At 46.9% G+C, this 24,490-nt stretch overlaps 1 protein-coding gene across 2 annotated transcripts; it reads left to right on the top strand.

Annotated features, from left to right (window-relative positions):
• The first annotated feature begins 4,741 nt into the window (after positions 1–4,741).
• On the top strand, positions 4,742–14,641 carry LOC108930072 (chorion-specific transcription factor GCMb-like). Of its 2 annotated transcripts, none has more exons than XM_029253316.1 (5): positions 4,742–5,514; positions 6,583–6,835; positions 11,343–11,455; positions 12,483–12,608; positions 13,054–14,641. In XM_029253316.1, the coding sequence occupies exons 1-5, from the start codon at positions 5,416–5,418 to the stop codon at positions 13,981–13,983; spliced, it is 1,521 nt and encodes a 506-aa protein (XP_029109149.1). In that variant the 5' UTR covers positions 4,742–5,415; the 3' UTR covers positions 13,984–14,641. The 2 variants fall into 2 exon arrangements, with proteins under 2 accessions (XP_029109149.1, XP_029109150.1); XM_029253317.1 differs by having other exon boundaries at positions 4,744–5,514; positions 13,090–14,641.
• Positions 14,642–24,490: the final 9,849 nt, after the last annotated feature.

Raw genomic sequence — 24,490 nt, 5'->3', positions numbered from 1 at the left:
GCTCTCCGGTGGGTCTGGGGTTCAAGTCCCGCTTGGGGTGCCTTGCGGCGGACTGGCGTCCCGTCCTGGGTGTGTCCCCTTCCCCCTCCGGCCTTACGCCCTGTGTTGCCGGGTAGGCTCCGGTTCCCCGTGACCCCGTAAGGGACAAGCGGTTCTGAAAATGTGTGTGTGTGTGTGTGTGTTTGTTTGAAGGAAGGCAGCTAATTGTTATCTTCTTGACGGGGTATGTTGACTAGGGCAACAAGAGCACCGGTTTTGTCTTCAGGCTCTAAAGGAAGACAGACAGAAGAAAAAACCTTATGGAAGAAGGAGAGGCTAAAGCTCGTAAATCGGAGTTTGACCGTTGTAAAAAGGGCAGGATTTTTTCCTATCTGTAGGTACCCATTAGCTGTTACTTCTGCAGCTCCAAAAAACTATGTTTTAGAGCTGAAACTGACACAAGGAGTGGAGGATTCTGTACAAACAGTCATTTTCACGGAAATTTGCCAAATCTTTTACACTATTTTCTCATTCCTGAAGTCACACGTTTACCTGGAACCATTTGTTCCTCAAAAAGAGCTTGTCCTCAAAAGTTAAACATTTTTTGTCTCTTCTCGCATTCATTTATTTATGCCACTATGATAAGAGCACTTTGATTTTTTTATTCCTAAATTATAAATTCAAACAAAACTGCTGCATGTGGGCAGATCACAGTCACAGTTCACAGTCATTTTTAGAAGAGGGAGATGAGTGCCATACATTCTACAGATGTGTTGTGCTGTTGCTCATGGTCACCAGAAGAGACCCGTGTGAAATTGTCAGCTTTCTTTTCCTACGCTGCGTTTTTCATGTTTGCTTACATACATACACATTAATAAACATCAGTACCATGGTTTCCAAGACCCAGTTTAAAAATGTCAGTTTCTGCGAAGAAAGTAGTAATCAGTGAGCACTGCTTATTTTGTGCCTGAATACTGGGTGTAAGAGACACTTCCCACAGGTAGGAGAAAGGCTGCCAAGGAGGCCCAATAAGAGTGAGCCGCAGGTCCAGTGAACCCCGGATGAAGAGAAGATGGCTGATAAGCGCCTCCGACTGTAATCTTGCTAAACTTCTGCACATTTTTTAGATAGTCTCAAGGTCACGTTAGGCTACGTTTCATTTTTTATCTCCCGAAAAATCTGCCACGTATAACTTTTTATTGCTTATAATGAAATACTTTGTTCAGAGAGGCTGGGGCTTGAACACACAGTCTTCATGTCACAGATCCATGTGCTAACTGCTGTCTATCCTGCTACCTCCTGCAGTACAATAGAGGCCGTGTTACAAACTGCAATAAAGTTATATTAGTAGTTATTATTTAAATTATACAGTAATTTCATAAGCATTAGAGAAACAAATTGGTGACCTCTTGCTACTCCATCTATTCTAAAGAACCACCTGTCCAATGCAGAGTCACGGTGTTCCAGCACTTGTCCCGGAAGTGCGGGGTGTGAGGCAGGGCACACCTTGGAAGGGATGCCAATCCATCACACGGTAATCACACACATTCATTTCCTCTTTCTTGAGACGTGCAACAGCATGTGACGGCAGCTCTGCAGCCTGTAAGGAGTTTCCACACTGTTGTGCGGTGCTGAGCTCTCTGTACTAGTTTAATTTTTTAAATGTTTTACTTATTTACATATACTGTCTTTTTTTGTGTGGTTTATTTACTCCTGTGTTATTCTGGGATGAATGGTGTTATTGTCTTGTGCAATTTCCTTTGTATCAATAAAGTTTGTATCTATTTACACATGTCACACGTGAAAACACTAAAAGGAAAATTCGATTCACCACTTCAAATATCTTTGAACAGTGGGAGGAAACCCATGCAAACTCCACACAGGCTGAGCTGAACCTGGAGCCCAGCCATCTGAGGCACCAGCGCCACCCACTGTGCCGCCCTGCAGTCCGGTTCCAGTTTACCGGTAGAGGGCGCTCACACACTACAGGTCACTTTAAATTCACTTCATTCCTTGGAATACTTGATACAAATAAATGCATTCATTATTTTTTTTTTTTTAATTAATGTATCCATTTATTAAAGGATAAATGTAAATGTAGATTTTTTTTTACTTCATGCCTTTACTAGAAAATAGTCCGACATTCCCTGACAACATTTAGAACAAAAGGTCGAAATGCCCCAGTGATGGACAGGTTTATTGTTTTAATATGAGCTGTGACATTCCCTAGTGAAGACAGGTACACAGAAGGTAAAATCACGGGATTGTTGACCTATATTAAGTCACAAAAACACTTTCCTAATGCAAGTGTACTGTGTTTCAACACATACGTTTTACTTTCACAACATAGTTAAAATAGGGTACTTCTCAGTATATATGTGGAGACATTATAAAATAAAACGATAAAAAAATCATTTTGCTTCACGTTTCAGCACGAACATTAATCTTGTTTAATATGTAAATCTGAGAGAGATCGTTTCACTGATCTCTAATTGGGGCTTAAGGACAGAAAACAATAAACATAATAAATGTCTTTATTTTTAATTTTAATGGACACATTGTTGATTGTTCAGTATTTTAACTAATTTTGCGTTTTTGACTTCCTTACCCATGCATTTTGTTTTTACTTTCAGTTTCTCTGAATCGTTTTTGCTTCATTTCTTATCAAATAAGAAGTAAAAAATAAAGTATTAAGCGCAAATGTAATTTAGAATGGTATTATTTATTTAAAAACAATTGTTTATAATTTTAAAAAATAATAAAAACATCTTTAAGTAAAATTATTTCAATTAATATATCCAGAGCGAGATGCGATGAAGTTTTAAAAGAAAGTAGCTGCGAAAAATAGCCATTAAAATAAAAGCAAATAATTAGGGAAATGATTCCTTCAATGTGTCTTTTATTGTTGTTTAATTTTTTGTAGCAATTTGAAAATGCATTTTATTAATTTTAAGGATCTGTTGAGAGATTGTTGAAAATGATACTGATTCTGCCACAAATTTAAACACTTCTTTAACTAGTAAACCTTCTGTAGTTGTACTGATATTTTCTTATAATGCTTGAACTCTTCCTACAATGTGTAATCTAACGAAAGAAATTCAACATCAGGATTCGAATATGGATCCCACTGCGTACTCGAGTGATTGATTTGAGGCACTGATTTCAAAAAGGAAAAACTATTGATATAATTTTAAAACATCAGTGAAAGCTGAAGTACTTATTTATTTGCCTGCGGTAATAATAAACATATAATCGTGTAACGTTTAACTCAAACTCGTATTAATTCATTTACATTCTAACAATTTACAACAACAATGTGAACTATTGTCAGTTTTTTTCCAGTATACCATAATACCAGAAAGGACACACAAATTATGCCCAATATGTATTTCATGTGCAGATACAGCTACCCTCAGTCCACTGCCGAGACGATACAATAAAAGGTTCTTTTTTTTTGTTCAGGTCACCGTTATTTCACACTTTTCTTCTAGTATCCCAGTATTTTCGGTAACTATTCCGCTGTGTAATGACATTTCCATGACTGCGCTGGGATTCTATCAGGTGTCACAGTTTTTTGGGCGAAATGAGGACATTATTATTCATCTTAAAAGAGAGAAAATTAGAATGAGCTGCCGCCCCACGAGCTGCGCTCTTTTTACCCTAAAAGCTTAAAAAAGCACCTTTGAAACAGGCGCGTGGCGGGTCTCGACCCATCACTCGGCAGACTTGAGACAGAGATCGGAACTCGGGTCTGTCACTGCGTTTCTTATTTGTCAACCAGAAAACCACGACAGATAGTTTGCATACATTTCCATACTCAACTCCTGTAATATTCATTCTGCACGAGCGGCACTTGTAACCGTTCCTAACACCGCGGTGTGTTTTACCTTGTCCCGCGCACAAGAGGTCGGAGATCAAAAAGCACGAGATTCTCAGCTCTGGTTCCGACGCGGTGGAACGAGATGCCTGTCGCACTCACAACTGCTGAATCCCTCTCAGCATTCAAGACGGCTCTTAAAACACATCTCTTCTCTACCGATGTTCGATATGCATTATACACTTTCCCAAGGCCCACGTATGAGTTCAATATCCCCTGCGGATTACATGCAGGCACGCGAGTGTGCGTCTCGTGCGCGCGCAAAAGTCCGGGTTTCGCACCAAGCGGCTGTTGCGCGACAGACAGTCGCGTGTCTGTATCTGTCGCTCGTCTGCACTTTTATTTTACCTTTCATTTCTATTTTCCCTCCCTTGCACGTCGCTTAGTTTGGAGAAAAGTTTCCACTAAGTATATGAATGTAGGTATAATATTATTCTTTTATTTACAAATAATCATCACGTTGTTTAAGTAAAATATAACATGTAAAACCGAATCCTCCTTGTTTTCATCGTTGGACGCAAGCGTCCACAGCGCCTTAACAATGTTAGATCACGACTTTTACAGCGATTTACCCATGTATACACTTGCGTAGAACTTTTATTGCTGTGTATCACTTCAGTGTAAGGACCTCCCTCAAAGGCAGTACCGCAGGAGTGGGATTCGAACCGGCAACCTGTGGTCGCTGAGGCACAGCGCTCACGATCACCTGCTGGACGTCAACGTTTGTTTTCAAAAGTTATAAATTAGAGGTATGAATAGTAACCCCCCCACCCCACCCCGGAGATCTGCCGCTCCAGCTTTGAGTCTCTATGTCCGTGTTTGCACTCGAACCTGTATGTTTTCATTCTCCATTAATGACTGTTTATTTTGGTATCAATCAGTTGTTTTTTGTCCAAATCTTGCAGCGCGTCGACCTTCAGCTCCTCACCTCTCTCTCTCTCTCACACACACACACTACATTCCCACCCCAATACTAGCTGTGCGGAAGGAAGAAAGAGAAGAGAACAGTTAATGTGAAGGTGAAGATGCTTTAGCGCGCAGGTGAACCCCGTCGCGCTCCGTCCGCGTCTCGGCACCTGGGGGGGGGGGGGGGCTCGAGTGAAGTGGAGCTCATGGTCACGGATCAGGTGAGGTGAGAAGCCACGCTGCTGACCTTCAATGGAGAGAGCCGTGGGCCGCAGGGCGCCTCCTGCCTCCTCCTTTACATAAACACGACACGGACCCACCTGCTGTCACTGCGCGCCTCCCACTGACTCGAGCGGATCACCTGCGGCGCGCGGAGGAGCGGCGCGAGCAACGCGGCGCTCGTGGGCACGTGGGGGAGAAAGGCGACGCGCGGGACCTCGCCGCGGACACTCGCCGCGGACAAGTCCTCGACGCGCCTCTCTTCCCGCGTCCCTCGGAAAACAATGCAGAATTACAATATGCGCGAAGGGCTCCTAGCGCTCGCGGACTGCTGAAGCGCGGTGGCGCGCGCAGCCGTGCGGTAAGAGCGCGCGGTACAAGCGCGGTACGATCGCGGTACGATCACGGTACGGCTGGACCTCGTTCGGGCGAAAATGTCGAAAAGTTCGGAGCACTTTGACGAATCCGACTGCGTGTGTTCGTACGGCATGAAGTTAACGTGGGACATCAACGACCCGAAGCTGCCGCAGCAGGTGAGTGAGTCACTCTGAGTGTCCCTCCTACACACACACACTTAATCATTAATGAGATATAATAATTCCGGCGTTTATGAACAGACAGCACATTTAAACAACAGACAAATATTCCAATCGCTGTATTATATTTTTTGTGTGTGTGTGTGTGTGTGAATCCTGTGCTTAGCTTATTGACGGGATTTTTACACTCTGCAGCTCTTGTTTCTCTCGGACTGGCAGCAGTAGCGCCCGGCGTAAAAAATGTATGAATATTTATAGAGAAATTAAGGGAAAATTCCTCCACATTTACATTTCGCTTAACCTACACGTTACGCAACTTCATTTATTCATTTATTATTTATTTACGCGCCGCTTTCATAACGTTCCTTTTATTTCCGTGTTTCCCCAAGGATTCATTGATTTAACAGCAGTTTAACTAGAGAAAGAGCCTCGGAATAATTTCCGCTTATTTTTACAGTTTTAAAACACACCTGCCCGGGATCAGCAGCTAGCGCAGCGCTTAGCGCTCTGCCTTGTAGGAAAGCTTTGGTTGCGGGTTCGAATCCCCCCTTTAAAAAAGGCTTAACGACTGCGAGAGCTAGTAGATAGACAAGTTCTTTATTGATATCGGAAAAAAATTGTGTACCTGTACATACGTATTATGTCTAGTGACTATTTTTTTTGTATTTTGTGTACTTTATATTTTTTATATATTTTTTATCCTTCATTCACATATTCTGCCTTCTCTTCTCTGTCTTGTCACTGTCAGTCTGTCTGTGCTGTGGAAGTTCCTGTCACCAAGACAAATTCCTTGTATGTGTGAACATACTTGTGGCAATAAAGCTCGTTCTGATTCTCATTATATTAAAGAAGGTTATTATTTAATGACTGGACTTGGGTTGGACGGGAGTTTCACGCAACATAAATATTATTCTTAGTAATAACAGTGTCGTATGACTTACATGATTCGAGGAGGTTTTAAAGATGCAGCCTGTAGAGTGTAAAAGCAGGTGCGCTGCGTATGGAGCGGCTTCGGACCGGCCGACACGCCAAGCCAAGGGTCTTGACCGCATCTTTCTCGGACAGGACGTCAAGCAGTTCGACCCTTTCCAGGAGTGGACCGACGGCTACGTGCGCTACATCTACAGTGCGGAGGACAAGAACGCGCAGCGACACTTGAGCGGCTGGGCCATGCGCAACACCAACAACCACAACTGCCAGATCCTGAAGAAGTCCTGCCTGGGGGTGGTGGTGTGCGCCAGGGGCTGCGTGCTGCCCGACGGAGGCAAGATGCAACTGAGGCCCGCCATTTGTGACAAGGCTCGGCAGAAGCAGCAAAGTGAGTGGCCTGCGGCTCCCGTGCCTTCCGCACCTTCCGCACCTTCCGCACCTCTTTTCCTCATTGATTCCTCCCTTCTCTTCTTCGACTCACTCCCCCGTCAAGCCTTTCTGTGGCTCCTCGTCAAAGCAAAGGTGAAAGGATCACGACGATGTATCGCCACCGCGACGGCCCGGGTGGCTCTTTTAAAACGCACCCGGGCCGATGATGCTGCTGCTGTTTTCGGTTGCAAGCAATTACATTTATTCCTGAATCGAAAGCAGTTTGCCACAAATGTGTCGGAGATATTGAACCTGGAAAATAAGTGTCAGGAAAAAAAGAAGAAGAGCATGAATAGAAGAGTATTGTACACCGTATGGTAACATACATGATACAGTAAAACCTCGGATGGAGCGGCACCTGATCGATGATCCTTACCCCGTGAATTTGGCAGATGTTCACTTTGGTTTTGATACGTGTAACAAAAAACTGGTTACTAAATACGGCCTAATGACATCGTGGCCATGATTTTGCTTACTTAACGCTCAAGCTCGGTAAGGTGCTTCGTTCGGTGGCCGTTGAGCGTTGTTCGTGCTCTGAAGACGTGTCGCGACCCGCTGGCGTCCCATTGCAAGTGCGGGGACCCGGGTTAAATTCCCTGCTCCTGCTGTCGTAGCCCTGAGCCTGAGGTACGGTACCCTAAGGTATTTTCCCAAAATAATGTCTCCGGTGAAAGAAGTACCCGGCCGTATTATGAATCATGGCTAAGTTATTGTAAGTAGCTTAGTGCTCAAAGCTCATATTTACATTTATTCTTTTAGCTGATGCTTTTCTCCAGAACAGCGTAGTCTTCATCTACCTACTACATTTATTTACCCATTTATACAGCTGGGCAACTTTACTGGGGTAGTTCGGGGTAAGTAGCTTGCTCACGGCTACTACAGCTGGAGGTGGGATTTGAACCTGCAACCATTGGGTCCAAAGGCAGCAGCTCTAACTGCTAGAGTTTTTAGAGGAAAGGGTGAGCGAGCTCAATAAAGAACAAATAAGCAGCTGCAACAATATGAATAAAACACAAAACACAAAACACGAAAGAACTCGTATTCGCCATCGCAGGCAGGCAGGGAGTCTGAAGATGTGGCGGGATTTTGCTGTTTTACTAGTGCTGTGGACTTAATTAATCTAATTCTGAGAACGTGGAGATTACGAACTAACATCAGAATGCAGTGGGTTACATTTCGAGTGACTAACTTACCAAGAACTCGTTCAGGATCTGGGTCTGGAAACCTGGATGGAATGTCAGAACAGGAATTGTTTTGAAAAAGAACCATGTTTTTCCAAAACACTGACTCGGTGTACCTGACTCGATGACTGTGAACGAAATGTAAAAATATAGGAGATAAAGTGCAGCCGGAAAAAAGTCAGACGTCACGTATGTTTGTAGAGTTGTGGTTAAGTTTACAGAACATGACTTGTGACTAATGGCCTGTATCATATGATCATGTTGATCATAAACGCCGTAGAGAGACGGGAGCCGAAGCGCTTGAGGGCGATGCGAACCTCTCGGTACCTCTGCGAGCATCACCTGCAAAATCATGTAGTCAAATCATGTGCCTCGCAAAAAGGCAAAACTTGAAGGGATTCACAAATTAATGGCATGCGATGTAAGCAGATCTCGAGAAAAATACAGTATATTCTGCCTGCCTGGTGCAGCAGTTTTAATATGTATTTTCTTATGCCATTTTGTACTTGTAAACTGCTGGTTTTCTTTGATTAATTATCAGAAACAAATACTGCATTTAAAATTATTCACACCCAGATGAACTGCTATGCGGCTGAAAGTATTTAGCAGTTTAATGCACAACAGTTTATGTGTAAAAACCATAAGTCTTCCAGCTATTTATTTCCAGAGCCTTTTGATGATTGTTTGCAATGTCAGTTTACCAAATATGCGGAATATATATACAGTATATATATATATATATACCAAAACTATATAATGAAATTGTAATGAATTATATTAATTACAGCAAGCATTTAGGGACAATTATAACAGAAAAAAAAACAAAAATCTGTTAAAAATCATTATTTGTACAGCAGCCTTCTATAACTTAATGTTATGCTCTTTTCATAATAGAAACACTTTTAGGCAAATTTCTAATTTAAAGCTTTAAACAAAAAGATCTTGGGTTTTTAGCAGAATTCCATATTATTTTTATGAATGAAAACTGACTGCTGTCGCACATCCAGCAGGTCCATTGTTGACATAATGTTTTTGTCCTGTACATAATAACTGAGAATGTGAGAAAATTATACTGCTACTGAATAACAGATGTGTTCGTCTTAAAGCCTTTTTTATATCCTTTATATTCTGATCTTCTCTGGAGACAGACCATGTGTATGGTTGCAAAATACCTGTGCAGACTGGGGCTAATTTAATGTTTAAGAAAATACATAAACGTGCACTGTGGGCAGGACTTTTATGCGGAATATTTGCTTTTTGGTGCATTTTCTGTGCTTGTGGCCCTGCAGTCGTTGCAGCCCATCCCTGAGTTTGTGTTTTTTGCGCCAAGGGAAACTCACAATCCCCGTAAAGTGTGTGCTGCACTTCCTTTAGCCCACACTTTTCTCCAAAGTGACTGTCGGCGATGAAATTCTTGGAACGATTTCGCCGTTTACACGGCTGGGTAACTTTACTACAGCAATTGAGGGCAAGTACCTTGCTCAAGAGTACTACAGCTGGAGGTGGGATTCAAACCCGCGACCAAAGGCAGCGATTCTGACCGCTGCGCTGCGTGCTACCCCGTAAGCTCTGTAAACACACGATAGTCATGGTTCTTTTGAGTATTTTGATCATGCAGATGTGTATTAAAAGAGAGGGCGTCTGTTCTTACCAGCGTTGTGCGCAGTATTATGGTCCGACTGGAAACGAAAGGAGCCGAAATGAAAAGGCTGGAAGCGAAAATGAATTTGCACGACCTGCACCGTGTGCTCGCTGCACCGACGCCGTGGGCCGTAGTTTCAGGTTGGTCTTCAAGTGGAGCTGTGTGTCCTTCGCCGCCGATGAACTGCTTTCCCAAAACCTGTTTCGCGCTCCCGTTTTCGGTGGAATCTGAAGTTCTTCTCTACAAAATGTTGCATTTTTCACATATGATCTATTTACAAAAGTGAAAATTTGCATCTATTCATTTTGCTGAGGCTTTTTATTATTTTATCGAATTTATCACTAACCCCTGTATACAGCTGGGTAACGTCCCTGGAGCAGTTTAGGGGAAGTACTGGGCTTGAAGGAACTACGGTCAGAGGTGGGATTTGAACCTGCAACCTTTAGAGCCAAAAGCAACTGCTGTAACCACTGCACTGTCAGCTATCCTAATGCTTAAGAAATATGTTTCTAAACTGTGCAATCACTTTTCATTTAGCGATGTCTAAACTCATAATGAGCGTTTGGATGAAATTTAAGAAAAAATGAAACATCCTTCAGTTCAACGAAGGTGAAGAACTCAGTAAGCGGTACAGTAAAATCAGCCTTTTTCACCCGGAGCTGCGGTTCATGACCACTGAAGGTAAAAGCCTAAAGGGTCCAAAGAGGGATGTAGGACGGTCATGAGGTCCACAGATAGAGAATTTACACTGGTGTCGTAGCAGTAAACCTTCACCTTTCTGTGGAGCAACGGCTGAAATTTGCCAAGGATGTTGGTTATAAATGTGCCAAAAAACTCTGAGACTAAAGGAAGAGAGAACTTGCGGAAAACTTATGTATCATATGATTTTGCACATTTTAAGGATTCTGGTAGCTGCATTTGTGTCGTTTGAATAGCAAACGGAAATGTTGTGTAATTTTTGACCAAGTACGTGCCCAACCTTGGACTGGATTGTACATACAGTGCAGTACAGTACGGTACAGTATTGAGAGTCACGTGTTTCGTGGTTTTAAAAAGTACATAATTGCTGATAAATGAACAATTACTATTTTTTGAACGCGAAACTGCAATAAGACCAGTTGCCGCGGCCTACAAAACAGCGCGACTTAAAGAAGACGACCGAGAAATGCGTTCCTTCACATATTGCCGTACAGACTTTTGTTCTCTCGTGTAACGTGGTCTTGGGTAAAAATTCAGTGTGAATTTCAGCATGGCTCTGTGGATTTTTCTCTTTAACTGCTCCTCCTGTTCACGTACGGCAGAAAATGGAAATGAGTTGATGGCAGCGACAGTTACAGCAGCCCGGGTACGACTGAAAACACTTTCTGCGCAACTTGTCGCTTCGTGCGGTGAAAAGGTGGTAAAAACAACACGGTGTAAAAAAGCACACTTCATTATGTTTGTAATTCCAAAGAGTAATGCTTGTGTCTCTGATTGTACAGACGTGTCCCGCTCACACACACGCACACGCTGCTCCTAGCTGCCCCACAGATGACTTTGTCAGGGAGAGAGCTGTTGCTCATCGTGCCGTGTGTGTGTGTGTGTGCGCGCGCACTTTGAATGGCACCGATGGATGAAGATGTGTACGTGTGCCTGCTTTCCAGAGAAACTTTGCCCGAGCTGCAACTCGGCCCTGGAGCTGATACCCTGCCGAGGGCACAGCGGATACCCCGTCACCAACTTCTGGAGGCTCGACGGAAAAGCCATTTTCTTTCAGGTACGACCAAACGTGGTCGGTGCAAAGCTTTCTGGACTTGCAACCCTTTTCTCCTTCTGCTCCTATGCTCTGCTCTCCTCCTTTCCGGCGCGACACAGCATTCGTTTTGTGGGCATGAGTAAAACAGGGTACAAAGCCAAGTACTATGTGGTCTAAGAGTAGAATAAAAGGATGGAGCACGTCGATGGGAACGGACCCGCAGCTGGAGTGACTGTGAATTACTACAGTAACGACTCTCAATTTTCAATGAATTAATACAAAGAGCTATTTAACTGAAGCCATGTGATCTGTGTAGCATCACATTACATTACTTGAGATTTACATTAAATTACATTGACATCGCATTACGTCACATTACATTTACGTTACATTACGTTGGATTGCGTTACATTTACATTAAATTTTATTTACATCACATCGCATTTACATTAAATTAAATGAAATTACGTGCCTTGCGACGGACTGGCGTCCCGTCCTGGGTGTGTCCCCTCCCCCTCCGGCCTTACGCCCCGTGTTGCCGGGCAGGCTCCGGTTCCCCGCGACCCCGTATGGGACGAGCGGTTCCGAAAATGTGTGTCTGTGTGTGTGTGTGTGTGTAATTTAAATTACATCTACATTACATTAAATTGCATTTACATCACATTACATTTACATTACATCACATTACTTCACATTACATCACATTTACGTTACATTACATTACATTGCATTTGCATTACATTAAATTGCATTAAATTATATTTACATTACATAACATTGCATTACATTAATACGTAGCATATGTAGCAAAACTGTTAGATCTTAGAGGGAAAGAGTGCGGTCATATACGTTCCAGGAGTAACGTTCCAGGAATGAATCGCAGCTGAAGACACTGAGAAACTCCTTTCTTTAATATGAGCACAAGCTGCGTCCCTCACGTATTTAAACGCTTGCCGGACGCTTTTCTCCGAGTGACATAAAACTACAAGAATGTGTGAAAATTCGAAAGGAAGCAGTTTAACTCGCAATGTCCGCATGTGCCGATCAGGCGAAGGGAGTTCACGACCACCCGAGGCCCGAGAGCAAGTCGGAGACGGAGGCCAGGAGGAGCGCGGTGAAGAGAAGGATGTCCTCGCCTCCTTTCTCTCACCGCAGGAGGATCCCGGAGTCAGAGGTGCGGACCGAGACGTTCGCCCGAGCGAAATTTCAGTTGATTTAAAGGTTTAAAGAAAAGGGGCAAATTGAGCGCAGTAGCAAAGGGTGTAAATGTACCACCTAAACTGGTCGTTCAGGCAGCACCCAAGTAGCAGTTCGCTCCTGACCCTGAACTGCTCCGGTAAGACAGCTTCTCAGCACTTTGAAAATAGCTGCTAGTTGCTTTGGATTTTAAAAAAAACAAGCAAAAAAAGAGCTACAGTATAATAAAGATTTGGGCAAAGTGGCTTTCGAAGGCAGCGTGAAATGCTGGGAAGGTGTCCTTTTGTTTCTCTTCGGTGAGCATGAAAATCAAACGCTGCGGTAAACTGACACGGGACACAGGAGCAGCTCAGGTGACAGGTTGCAGGTGACAACTTCGCTTTGTGCGTTTCCACCGAGTGTGACCGGGGCGCCTCTCGCAGTCGCTGACAGGAGTGCTGTCTGGGATCCTTCCGCAGCCTGGCAGGTACCACGACCCCGGCGGCCCTTTCTCCAGCCTGCCCCACCTGTCCTGCGTGGAGGCGCCCGAGCGCTTCGGCATCGGCAACTTCCCCATCCAGCCCCAGCCGTACCCTTCGTTCCCGGCGGTGGAGCCCTACAAGGTGCCCTACGACACGAGCCCCAGCGCGGGGGAGGCTGTTGCTCAGCTGCAGAAGACCGGCAACCACCGGCTGTATGTGCCGCGCCCCCCCTGTGGCTACGACTTCCCGGTGTCGGGCTACCTGAGCCCGAGCCCCTACGCCCTCGGTAAGGACGGGGGCAGCCCGCAGCCGGACGCCGAGCTGGTCCGGGCCAACGGGGGCCTGGGCGGAGGCCAGCATGGCGCCGGCCCCCCAGGCGCACACGAGCGCGGCTACGAAGCCTCCGCCCGGCACCCTGCCTGGAAAATGGGCAAAGGCGGCTACGGGGAGCGCGCGGACTTCGCGCAGCTGCCCTCTAACGCGGGCCACCCTTACTACAGCGGCGAGTACACTTGCAGGTACGGCGCGCCCCCAGCCGCTGCCCCGCCCCCCGCGGCCCTGCAGACCATCATCACGACCACCACCAAGGTGTCCTACCAGCCGTGCAAACCGTCCGTGGTCAAGTACGGAGACGGGCTCTACGACGTTAAGAACCATCCCGGCTGCAACGCTCTGCTGGAGGGGGGGGGCTTGCCTGCCGCCTACTCTGACTTGAAGACGCCCGAGGACTCTGGGGTGATCAAGTCGGCGGCGGCGTACCCCCCGGACACTCTGCCCTCCAAAGCTGAGAGGGCGGACAGTCTCGAGTCGTACCGTTACGGGAGCTACTCCTCAAACAACTACGCCGAGCGAATGGGGCACCCCTTCCGATACGACAGCGCCGAGTACTGAGTATTGAGGGCGGGCCGAGTACTGAGGGCAGGGCGAGTACTGAGTGCTGAGTGCTGAGGGCGAGTACTGAGGGCGGGGTGAGTACTCGCTCCCAACGCACACATGACTGCTCTCTTTTTACCATGTATTATGAAATGAAAATATCAATCTAGGTATTATGGGAAAATGCTGTACCGTCTGCCTGTTGACAGAGTTTCTGTAAATAATTCCTGTTATTTATACCCTTGAGCTCTTTGAGGTGAAGCTACATGTCACACACTTCTGTTTTGTATGCTGATGCCACAAATGATGTGCATGTATCTATATGTATATTATATATATGTGTGTATATATACTGTATATACATACATATATATATATATGTAGACATGTTTCATTCACGTTAATATGCGTTTCAACAGAAGTGTCTTTGCTGAAAAGTACCTCTACTTTGCCAAGACTTGACAAAAAGGATCCATGTTGCGACATTTGTTTTATATGTCTTGAAAGAAAACAATAAAGTTTTTAAGGTTCTTTTTGTAGTTTTTCCAAGACTGCTGACATTTACATTTTTTTTCCCAGGAACGCAAGTGCTCACGTTGACGAAACGTAACGTTACAGAGAGCGATGGCGTTTTTGTCGAAATTCACAAGCTGGCTGTCACAGTAATAGCCTAATTTCAGGCAAATGAGTGTGTAAAAATTGCTCTTCGCACTTTTAATACATGGATTAAAGTGTCAATAAAAGAGTACTTTTAAGTCGTGGGCTCTGACTCTTCAAAAAGACTCCTTTGAGCTGTTCTTTGTCCTTTTCCTCCTGGAAGAGCCTTTTCCTTCAATAAGCGAAAAGGTCGGACAGACTGCAAAACATTGCCTTTACCTCTTAATTCACCGCGGCTGCGCTAAACGCGCAAGTTTTTACACGAGTTCGCATCCTTAAACGTGCCGGCGGGAGGCGGCGAAAGCAGACGATCGCACCCGTGTCTGTGTGCCTTAGATCGGAGCGCTGTCTTTCCGTCCGTCATCCGGCACCGTGGAGCGCGCGTCCGTGACCCCGCTGAGATGAACCCCGCCGGGACCCCCTTCAAAGAACGAGATGCTCACCGCAACTCGAACCCTGAGCCAAGTTGACGGAGAAGGATGTGATGGTGTCAGAAGAGAGCAGAGCTTCGCTTCGAGTCATGTCAGGACTCCCCTCTTGCGGGTATTTCCTACGAGATTTGTCATTAGGAAGCTTTTAATTTTGCGGCTCGGAGATGTCCCGGCAGGCTCGTCGGGCCGTTCCTGCGCGGGGACCACGGTGAATGGGAGGCGTTTCTCCCCATCGGAAGGGAGGTAATACCTGACGCTGACAGGTATCAGTCCGCACCACCGGGTCGCTGAGAGGCAGCGACTCTTGCCTGCCGCACGGTGCGAATGTGGGCGCTCACGCCTGTTGCTGCAAAGACAAGGCGACGTTATTTGCCAGGCTGAGCTTAGCGCTTCCGGGTGGAGGCCGACCGGCGGCGATGGGAACGAACGCAACTAGAGCGCTGTTACCACAGAAAGGTGTTACAAAAACCACGCGGCGCCACTGCATCTACATACGGTTTGGAAAACGTCGCCTCCCACGCTACACCTTTCAATCGAAGTCCCCAAATTCCCTGTGGTTCCGCTCCAAAGCGACGGTATTTATCCGTACGGCTCACGCTACGAAGTCACGGTGTCCGTCGGGTCAGTGCCTAAAATTACCCACCTATTCATACACCTGGGAAACACTTACCGGGGTGTTTCACGGTAAGAGGTTTCAATTTTTCTTTTTTTTCGTTAATCTGATGCTTTTCTCCAAACTTCACTTGCAATTGTTTACCCACTTATACAACCGGGTGCTTTTATTGTTGCAGTTTTAGGGTAAGTACCTTGTTCAATGGGACTTACAGCAGGACATGAGCTTCAAACCTGTGACCTTAGGGTCCAAAGGCAGCAACTCTAACCACTGCGCCCCCCACTGGCCCCTGCTTCAGCTCCGGGGTCTTTTCATCGCAAGCCTGGGGCTCCATTAACTTTGCTACCTGCTGCCCAAGATCTATGAGATCGTATGCGAATGTGGAAAAATTTACCTGTTCATTTATCGGACACTTTTCTCCAAAGCGTCGAAAATCTCAATACAATGCGTTCATTACACGAGGAGAAAGAGACACTTAGGTGCAGACGTGTGATTCTTAAGTGCAGTTTGTTTCTTTCCACCGTATGAACCGACGTTCATCACACGAGTAGCTGCATAAAACTTTACCAGAATATCAACGATTCCTGATCACCTTTCTAGTATTTTTTTTTTTGTTGAGATACATATAAACATTTACATTACATTACAGGAGTAGCTGTGTAAAGGTTTATCCGCGCATGATCTTAAAGTTATAGCGGACGAGCATTTATACCTTGTATGAACTTAAGAGATGATGGGCAAAGCGAGTCTGGAAGAGGCGAGTTTTAAGGCCCTTCTCAAATGTGGACAGAGATTCAGCAGTTCTGAGTGAGAGGGGGACGTCGTTCCACCACAACGGAGCCAGAACGAGAACCTCCGCGCTTTACCTTTTGTACACGGGATCAAAAACAGAAATGTAGATGCACACTTTCAGAACCGCTTGTCCCAGGGAACCGGAGCCTACCCGGCAACTCAGGGCACAAGGCCAGAGGGGGAAGGGACACACCCAGGATGGGACGCCAGTCCATTGCAAGGCACCTCAAGCGGGACTCGAACCCCAGACCCACCGGAGAGCAGGACTGTGGTCTAACCCACTGTGCCACCACACCCCCTGCTAGATGTTGGTGCTTTACTCTTAAATATAAAACTTAATAATAAAACTGCATAAAAGCTTCATCGGAAATATCCGCTATTCCTGATCACCTTCCAAATAGTTTATTTTTTTTTTCCAGAGATACATACAAACACGAAGACGCACAGGTTGCGCACGACAGCAACCTCGCTTTGGTCGTTCGGCTTCTCCGAGTGACAGAACGTTTCTCCGGGATCGGTCCCGCCACCCGACAAGTGCGCTCGACATCATTCTTGCAGAAACTCGGAGGCGACGGATACCTCGGCGTACATCACGGCCCACTGACAACGAGAGGGAAAAGCCGAGCCGAACGCAGGTGTCGTTTCTGCGCTCGACATCATGCAGCCCCCATGTTATGACCTCCAGAGACTGTGAGCTCCTGCGTGGAAGAGAAATCATTGTTGTGGGGAACGAGAAAAGCGCCCCACCAGTGAACCAGCGCACGGAGGCATTAGGTTTCTCTGTATCTGCGCGGCATTCGTCTGGAACTGTTCCGATAACATCGCGATAAGGCCGAGAAAGCGTTGCTCAACCGCACCGCGACGACTTGAGCTCATCCAAACAAACAGAGATGGAACAGCCAATTAGCAGCGGCCGATTAGCTTAATGTCGGAGCGCATCGGTGAATGCGTTCGGAGGCTCCCGGGAAGGCGGGAAGCCCTCGGCCATTAGCGCACAAATAACTTAACGCAAGTCCCTTCTCGGCCGCAGCCTGAGCGTGGGGCCAAGAGCGAACGCGAGTCCGCTCGCTGGGGGCGAGCTCGTCCGGAGGCTGCGGCCGTCGATCCGGCCGGAAGAGAGCCTCGGTGGCGAAGAGGGGAACAAGCGGAGCTTTGGTCGCTTCCGCCTCGAACACGTTTCTCACTTTGAGAAGTTTACGTTAACCGCTTAAGTACGAGTTTAGATGTAAGTCGACATTTTGGCTAGAACTTCCATCCCTTGTGCTCCTTCAGAACATGGTTTCTGAGCTAAAATAAAAGTCGTGTCGATCAGCAATGTCATCGATCGAATCCCTCTTGCTATAATTGTTAGAGAATAAATATATTCAGGTTTTTAATACGTTTTACTTTTAAAGATTGACGTGTGGCTCAGCTTTTGAATTTTTGCAGGTTATGAACATTATGTTCTTGGATCTGTCCAGAAGAACATTTCACGCCTCCTCCTCGCTCCTTGTCCGCATTCGATCTAATAAGAGGCGCGATGTTGAGAGCCCTTTTGAAGGCGGGAATACGGGGTTCCGAAGGCCTGGTTCATTCTTCAGGCCTCCATTCAGCTTAAAAGCAGTCATCCCAAAAGTAGCTGAAGTCTGATGGCTCTGTGACGGACACACCTGAACCACCAAAACCCCTATATTCATATCTGGCCCTCATGCATTACACCGAACTTCAAGAAGATGTGTTTACAAACAGTGGGAGGGAGATAGGCTCGGCTCGAAGGTCAGGTAGCCTGGTTATCTCCACAGCTGTACTTCACATCAAAGAGTCTGAATTGGATGGGGGATGCGGTGGTGCAGTGGGTTGGACTGCAGTCCTGCTTTCCAGTGGGTCTGGGGTTCGAGTCCCGCTTGGGGTGCCTTGTGATGGACTGATGTCCTGTCCTGGGTGTGTCCCCTCCCCTTCTGGCCCTATGCCCTGTGTTACCGGGTAGGCTCCGGTTCCCTGCGACCCTGTATGGGACAAGCGGTTCTGTGAGTGTGAGTGAGTGAGTGAGTGAGAGTCTGAATTGGTGAGAAACACCTCATAGCAGGATGTTCATGTTTGCTCTTCAGTCAACTAAAGTGCAAAGCCTTTATGTAGCGAAATGCTGTCGAACCTGGAGAAGGAGATGCTGCGGAGTGCAATAATGTTCTTACATCAAGCGAATAAGTGGAGGACGGACAGGAAAGAGAAAAAGTACCCTGCTCAGGATAAAGGCAAATGACGCTTCACTGCCTGTGGGTTTGAATCCAGCTCAGTCTGTGTGGAGTTTGCATGTTCTCCCTGCATCTGCGTGGGTTTCCTCTGGGTGCTCTTGTTTCCTCCCACACTCCAAAGACATGCCGTTCAGGTTCCCCCATAGTGTGTGAGTGACAGAGAGAGAGTGTGTGTTCCACTGATGTATGCATGAGTGACCCACTGTAAGTAGTGTATCTAGTAGTGTAAATCACCTCTCACAGGAAGGGATGTTAATCTTCTTAAAGTAACAGTGTTGCTTTTCGATAAACTCTCCATGTTGCATGGAGAGGAGGGAAAGGGAGCGGCGCTCAAAGGAAGAGTAGGTTCCGCACGCAAGCCGAATGTTCTGTAGGTTGATCTTCCAGGGCCACGTCTGGCTGTCTGGCGTTTTCTTCTTCTTCCGAGGGGAAATTTGCGTGTGGCTGCTGTCGCCTGTCACAGAACACAGGCCCCGCGACACGGGCCTGAAGAAGGACATCACCCTGAAGACCATCTGAGGGCGCTTGGAATGAAGCGCACAGGCCTCTCCATTCACGAACGCTGCCCGTGGCCTATGGCCCGAGAGTCGGGCTCAGCCTCCTGGTCTGCTGACGGACCCTTTTGTTTGGTCGCCACCAGTCAACCCACCTGGAATCCTGACTATGCTGCCTTGAGGGTGTCGCAAAATTGTTTTGTAGGCATCATTAGGGATGGGATCTGCGCTCCATGTTGCTACCTGAGAGGTGAGGGAACGTCCGTGGTGAGTGGAATGTTCCAGCAACTCGACACTGATGTAAATCAAGTGAAACTGAAAGGAATGGGTCCGGCCGGACGCCCTTACACCCTTAGCAGCTCAGTAACAACAAACATGAGGTCGCTGTGCACACACACACACATTGTGAGTCATTTATTTTGGGCAAGGGGAAGAGGAGAAACAAATTTTTAATTGGGTACCCTAATTGAAATCCGGAGAGCGACTCCCACGGGTCGACAGCAAAATGACGTGTCGATGATATAAACGTGCAGAGGGAAGAGTGAAAAAATTCAAACGAAACGAAGACCCGGTTAAAAAGATGGAGAAGAAAAACGTAAGTGAACACGGCTCCAGAGCGAAAATGCATTCCTCTTTATCCCAGGCCTTTTCGAGAAATTCATCCAAGTGTCGTGTCCCGAGGGAAGGCGATACCCATTTCTAGGACTCTGGCGTCATTAAGTATTTTGAAAACTATGCTCTCTTTAAGGGTAAAAAATAGATCATGTTTAATATGGAACAAAGCGGCTTCCGCGCTCCACTTGCCGTGTCGGGAACGGGAACCGATCGCCGCTAAGCGCCTGTCATCCGTCGCTCTCTCAGTGTCTCTGACCCCGAGAAGGCCTTCCTGCGCAGGCGAAGACTAGCACCTGTGGAGCGCAGGGCCGTGCCGGCGGTGGTCGTCCCCTCCCCGGCCCGGCGCGGAACACCCGAGGAGCGCCGGGAGGCCGCGCCGCGCTTTCGGAGGCCGGAACGATGACGTGTTTTTATTGGCAGCGCGGCAGGTCAAAAGTTCGCCCCGTCTCTCGCAGCAGCAGCAAAAGTTTGGATGGATCGGGGGGACGGAGGTCACGTGACGCGAGAGATTTCGCCTCCCGAGCGAATTTCTCCATCTGCCGACGGACCTCACAGATCGAACCGGAACGGTCGTCCGCGTCCCGCAGCTCGAACGCGTGTTCAGTCCATTCCGGGCGGATGCCACGCAACCGCACGTGGAACGAAGACTGGTACCGACAAGTCATCGCACGTCTTCGAGAACCGTTTCCTGAGCAATGGGAAGAGCAAGAGAAAGCGCACCTAGAAATGGCGATTGAACTGTCGGAGTGTGCGTGTTTGAAAAGGGTTTATTGGTGCGGTAGCGATGGGTCACGATGGGGTAAATAAAGACGCAAGAGCGGCTGCTGTAACGCGGAGTTTATCAGCACGCAAAGGATACGCTGAAATATCGTACTTTTTCGGCACGAGGGCCCCCCATTCCAGCCCCTCTCCGTCTCGGAGGGCAGCCGCAGAGTAGCGGACGCTACAGTGCGGTATGGTATGGTATTGTGTTGTCATGTGCTTTATTAATTTGTCATCCTGCACATAATGAAAACCGTTCTTAACAAAATTCAGAGAAACAGGCACTAGGACTCAGAGCAACTGTAGCGTTGGTTTTAGTGGTGGACGCGGCGCGAAAAGTGTCTACGTGAGCGACCGTAGCAGCAGGACTGAAATACATCGTGGCCTCTTTGGAAGGAGGAAGACGCCAAGGGGCGAAGAGACGGCAGGCAGCTTCGCGAGTAACTAAACAAGACTTTTATGTTCCTAATTTCCGGATCATCGACCGAAGGTCAGAAACGTTCAGATGTGCTGAATTTGCAGCGAGAGCAAATGCGTGCGGAGCACGTTTCTGCCGGATAGAACGAGAGCCGAAGTCACCGGCGCAGCTCGCCGCACGACTCGAGCCAAATCCCGCCGCTTGTCTCGTCGCGTTCCATTCCGTCCGGCTTCCGCACGGACTCTCACGTCCGCGGTGCGTTCCTTTTCACTTTCCTTCTCCGTCAGAGATTCTCCCGTCGGGCAGCGGAGCAGATGAAGGCGCAGCTCTTCCGCTCTCAAGTGTCTCGCAATGACATCTCCGCGAAAACAGACGAGTTGTAGGGCAGCGCGACCGTACCCGCGCCGAACCCCGGACCCTCCTCTTCGGCTCATCTCCCTTGTGTGCGGAGACACGTCGGTGCGAGGAGGTTACGGCGAGGGATAAAAGAGGAAATTAAATGCAAGCAAAATTATGGAGACGCCACTGTGGAGAGGAGTGCTGCTGCGAAACCTGTTCTTGACACTCGGATGGCAGAAATAATGCCAACTTAGATAAACATGAGATAAATAGTACTAACTGGAGCAAGAAAGTCAACATAACCACGTTCCCTTGAACCAGAAAGGACTTCCATTATTGTAAAATGGAAGAACCGGGTAAAAATCACCAGCGTTAGTCAGAGAATTGGAATCAAATGAATACTTTATGTCATTTTGCACACGAGAAGACTTGTGTTAGGCACTTTCTCCTCTTTTGCCACCTGAACTTGAGGAAACCGACGAAAGTAAAACTGTGGCTGAGCGCAGCTCTAAAGGCTCTTCGAAGGCGGAGGACGACGGCAAAGCTCTCGAAGGCCAAGTACACGTGGAGGGAGCCGGGCCACGGCAGAAAGTACGCGTATATTTGTGTCTTTATATTTAGTTGGCGTCGCATGAAAAGGAAAACAATAAGGAAGCAAAAGGAAAGCGAAAGGAAAACAATATATTTTGCTGTTTTCTGAAGGCAGCGTCGAACCAACTTTGGACTGTATTACATCATCGACGGGACTCTTGAAAAGCCTTTACACTCTAGAACTGTTAATCTGTGCATGGAAAACTGGCTCTGTATAATTTTGCAGATGCAATTAGAAGGAAGAGAACATCCCATACAGAGTTCAGACACATTTCTCAAATTGGGAAGTTCTATACGTTGTAATTGACCTCTTGTGGTTACGGGTTCGACGCTCTTCCGCACGAGATGTTCTGCAAGTGAGATTCCGACGTTGTTCTAAACGGGGCGCCCAGTGGGGAATCCCATGTCTCGATGTTCCACGAGACGAAGCCCGTGCTTGGTTGTCTTCATGAGCGTCTAGGGCTGACTTGCCGAATTGTTCCCATGTATCTCCTCTACTCATTTCTCTGCACTGGCTTCCTATAGCTGTCCGGATCAAATGGAAGACCCTGATTATAGCCTGCAAATGCATCAGTAGAACTGCTTCCAGCTATTTACAGAATTTGATCAACCGCTACACCCCAACCAGACCCCTTTCGCTCATCTACTTCTGCTCGCTTGGTGGTCCCGCACGCAAAAAGTAAAGCTTGGAGGTTCTCGGTTCTGGCTCCGTTGTGGTGGAATGTCCTTCCCCTCTCACTCAGAACTGCTGAAACTGTCTACATTCAAGACGTGTCTGAAAACTTACCTCTTCTAGACTCACTTTTCCCATGATCTCTTCAACTCATGTATGGTGTAAATGTTCATGTGCCGTAGCTTTATGATCATCCCCAGATAAGCCTTTACACAGCCGCTACTCCTGTGCTGTATGTAAATGTCTGTTGACCTTTTATAAAAATATATATATATATATACGTATGAAGGTGATCAGGATTCATCTATTCTGAGTTTTGTGCACTTACTCGTGTGATGAACACTGGTTCATATGGTGGAAAGAAACAAATGAACTTTACCTAAGAATCACATGTCTGCAGCCATGTCTCTTTCTCTTAATGTAATGAACACATTGTATTTTCTCTGAGATGTATGTTGCTGTGGAGAAAAGCGTCTGCTAAATGAATAAATGTAAATAAGAAATTGCCCTCTTCAACCCCCCCTCCCACCCAGCTTTGGAACAGGTGGCCTTGAGTGTGTTTGCACAATAAGCCTGTCACACATGGGCAGTCAAGACTTGGCCCTCAATGTAGACATGACAGTGCACAGCCCAGAGTGTGTCTTAACCGCGCCCCCCCCCCTCCACCCCACACACACACACACACACACACACACACACACATGTCATGTTGCTGCTCAGACAGGACCATACCTGACATCCAACTGACACCGAATGAATAATGACACAACAAGGCGGAATTGAGAGAGAAGCATTAGAGCAGTGTCATTCATAAAAAGGCTCCTGAGATTTTACACGTTTTGTTCAAGGCTCAAAACAGAAGTTTCTACAAAGGATTTCACGCTTTAATACCTAAAATCTCTATGCAACATTTTACCTTTACATTTATTCATTTATCTGATGCTTTTTTCCAAAGCGATTGACAATGTTAAGGTACTTACCACCATTTACCCATTTATACAGCTGGGTAACACATACTGTATTACACATGGAAGCGACATATTTAGTGCACATGCAGTTTTCACTGTGACAACAGATATGTTTATTAGAAATAGTGATCAAACACATTTACGGTTCCTGTTTTCCCCTGACGTGAATTCGAGGCGTAGTCAACGTTTGCTGTTCGGGTACATTTAGAAAGTACCGACTTTTGGAAATGAAAACACGGAATTTGCCAGAACACAACCAACAATTGCTGGCTTGCTTTTGGCACCAACGATCACTTTGGATCGGATTGACCTCCTCGAAAGGTTAATCCCCCTTACACCTCGAGGCTTCGTGCCTTCAAACGGAAGCGGGACGTCTTGGAAACGTCGCCGAAATAATGAGCACGTCCTTGTGAATTCCAAGGCACTGTACCTGGATTAGGAAGGTGCTGCACTTCTAGCCCAGAAGTGTCGAGTCCTGCATGACCCTCATGAGAGCTAAAAGCCGAACGGAGGGAAGAGTCCACTTTGGTCTCTTTGCACGCTTTGTGTAAAAGGAGAAGGAGAGCAGGTGTGCGCTGGTTGTTTTTGTCCCTCCATCCAGCTCGCCACTACATTTTACACCTCACTCTTACCCTTTATTCAGCCATCTTTAGTTGAGGCTTCTTGGTTCACAGAGAGAGCAAAGCACATCACCTGTGTTGTGTCTCTGGGGGTGAAGTGCTAATGGACATGCTTAAGCTTGATGCTTTGTGCCTTCAACACATTCATCTAAGAGCAGAGCATTTTTTCAGTGGGCGGGGCCTTTTAACGGTTTTGCTGAAAATTGATGATGTATGATGGGGAATAATAGGAAGGAGAAATGAAAAAGGCGCTCCCGACTTCACGGGACCTCTGGCGGAACACCTTCGTGCGTAATCCGAGGGAATCCCCCGGGCCCACCC

This window comes from Scleropages formosus, chromosome 7, assembly GCF_900964775.1.
Source record: "Scleropages formosus chromosome 7, fSclFor1.1, whole genome shotgun sequence".
NCBI classification, from domain to species: Eukaryota; Metazoa; Chordata; class Actinopteri; order Osteoglossiformes; family Osteoglossidae; genus Scleropages; species Scleropages formosus.
The sequence above is the reverse complement of the archived record's forward strand: the minus strand, read 5'-3'. Positions and strand labels throughout refer to the sequence as shown.

What these genes read in the sequence shown, in the direction of transcription:
- LOC108930072 (XM_029253316.1), top strand. Translation starts at nt 5,416, where the DNA reads ATGTCGAAAAGTTCGGAGCACTTTGACGAATCCGACTGCGTGTGTTCG. An exon ending in GGCTCGGCAGAAGCAGCAAA is followed by an intron (nt 6,836 to 11,342) that starts GTGAGTGGCCTG and finishes CCTGCTTTCCAG; the next exon opens with AGAAACTTTGCCCGAGCTGC. An exon ending in GAAAAGCCATTTTCTTTCAG is followed by an intron (nt 11,456 to 12,482) that starts GTACGACCAAAC and finishes TGTGCCGATCAG; the next exon opens with GCGAAGGGAGTTCACGACCA.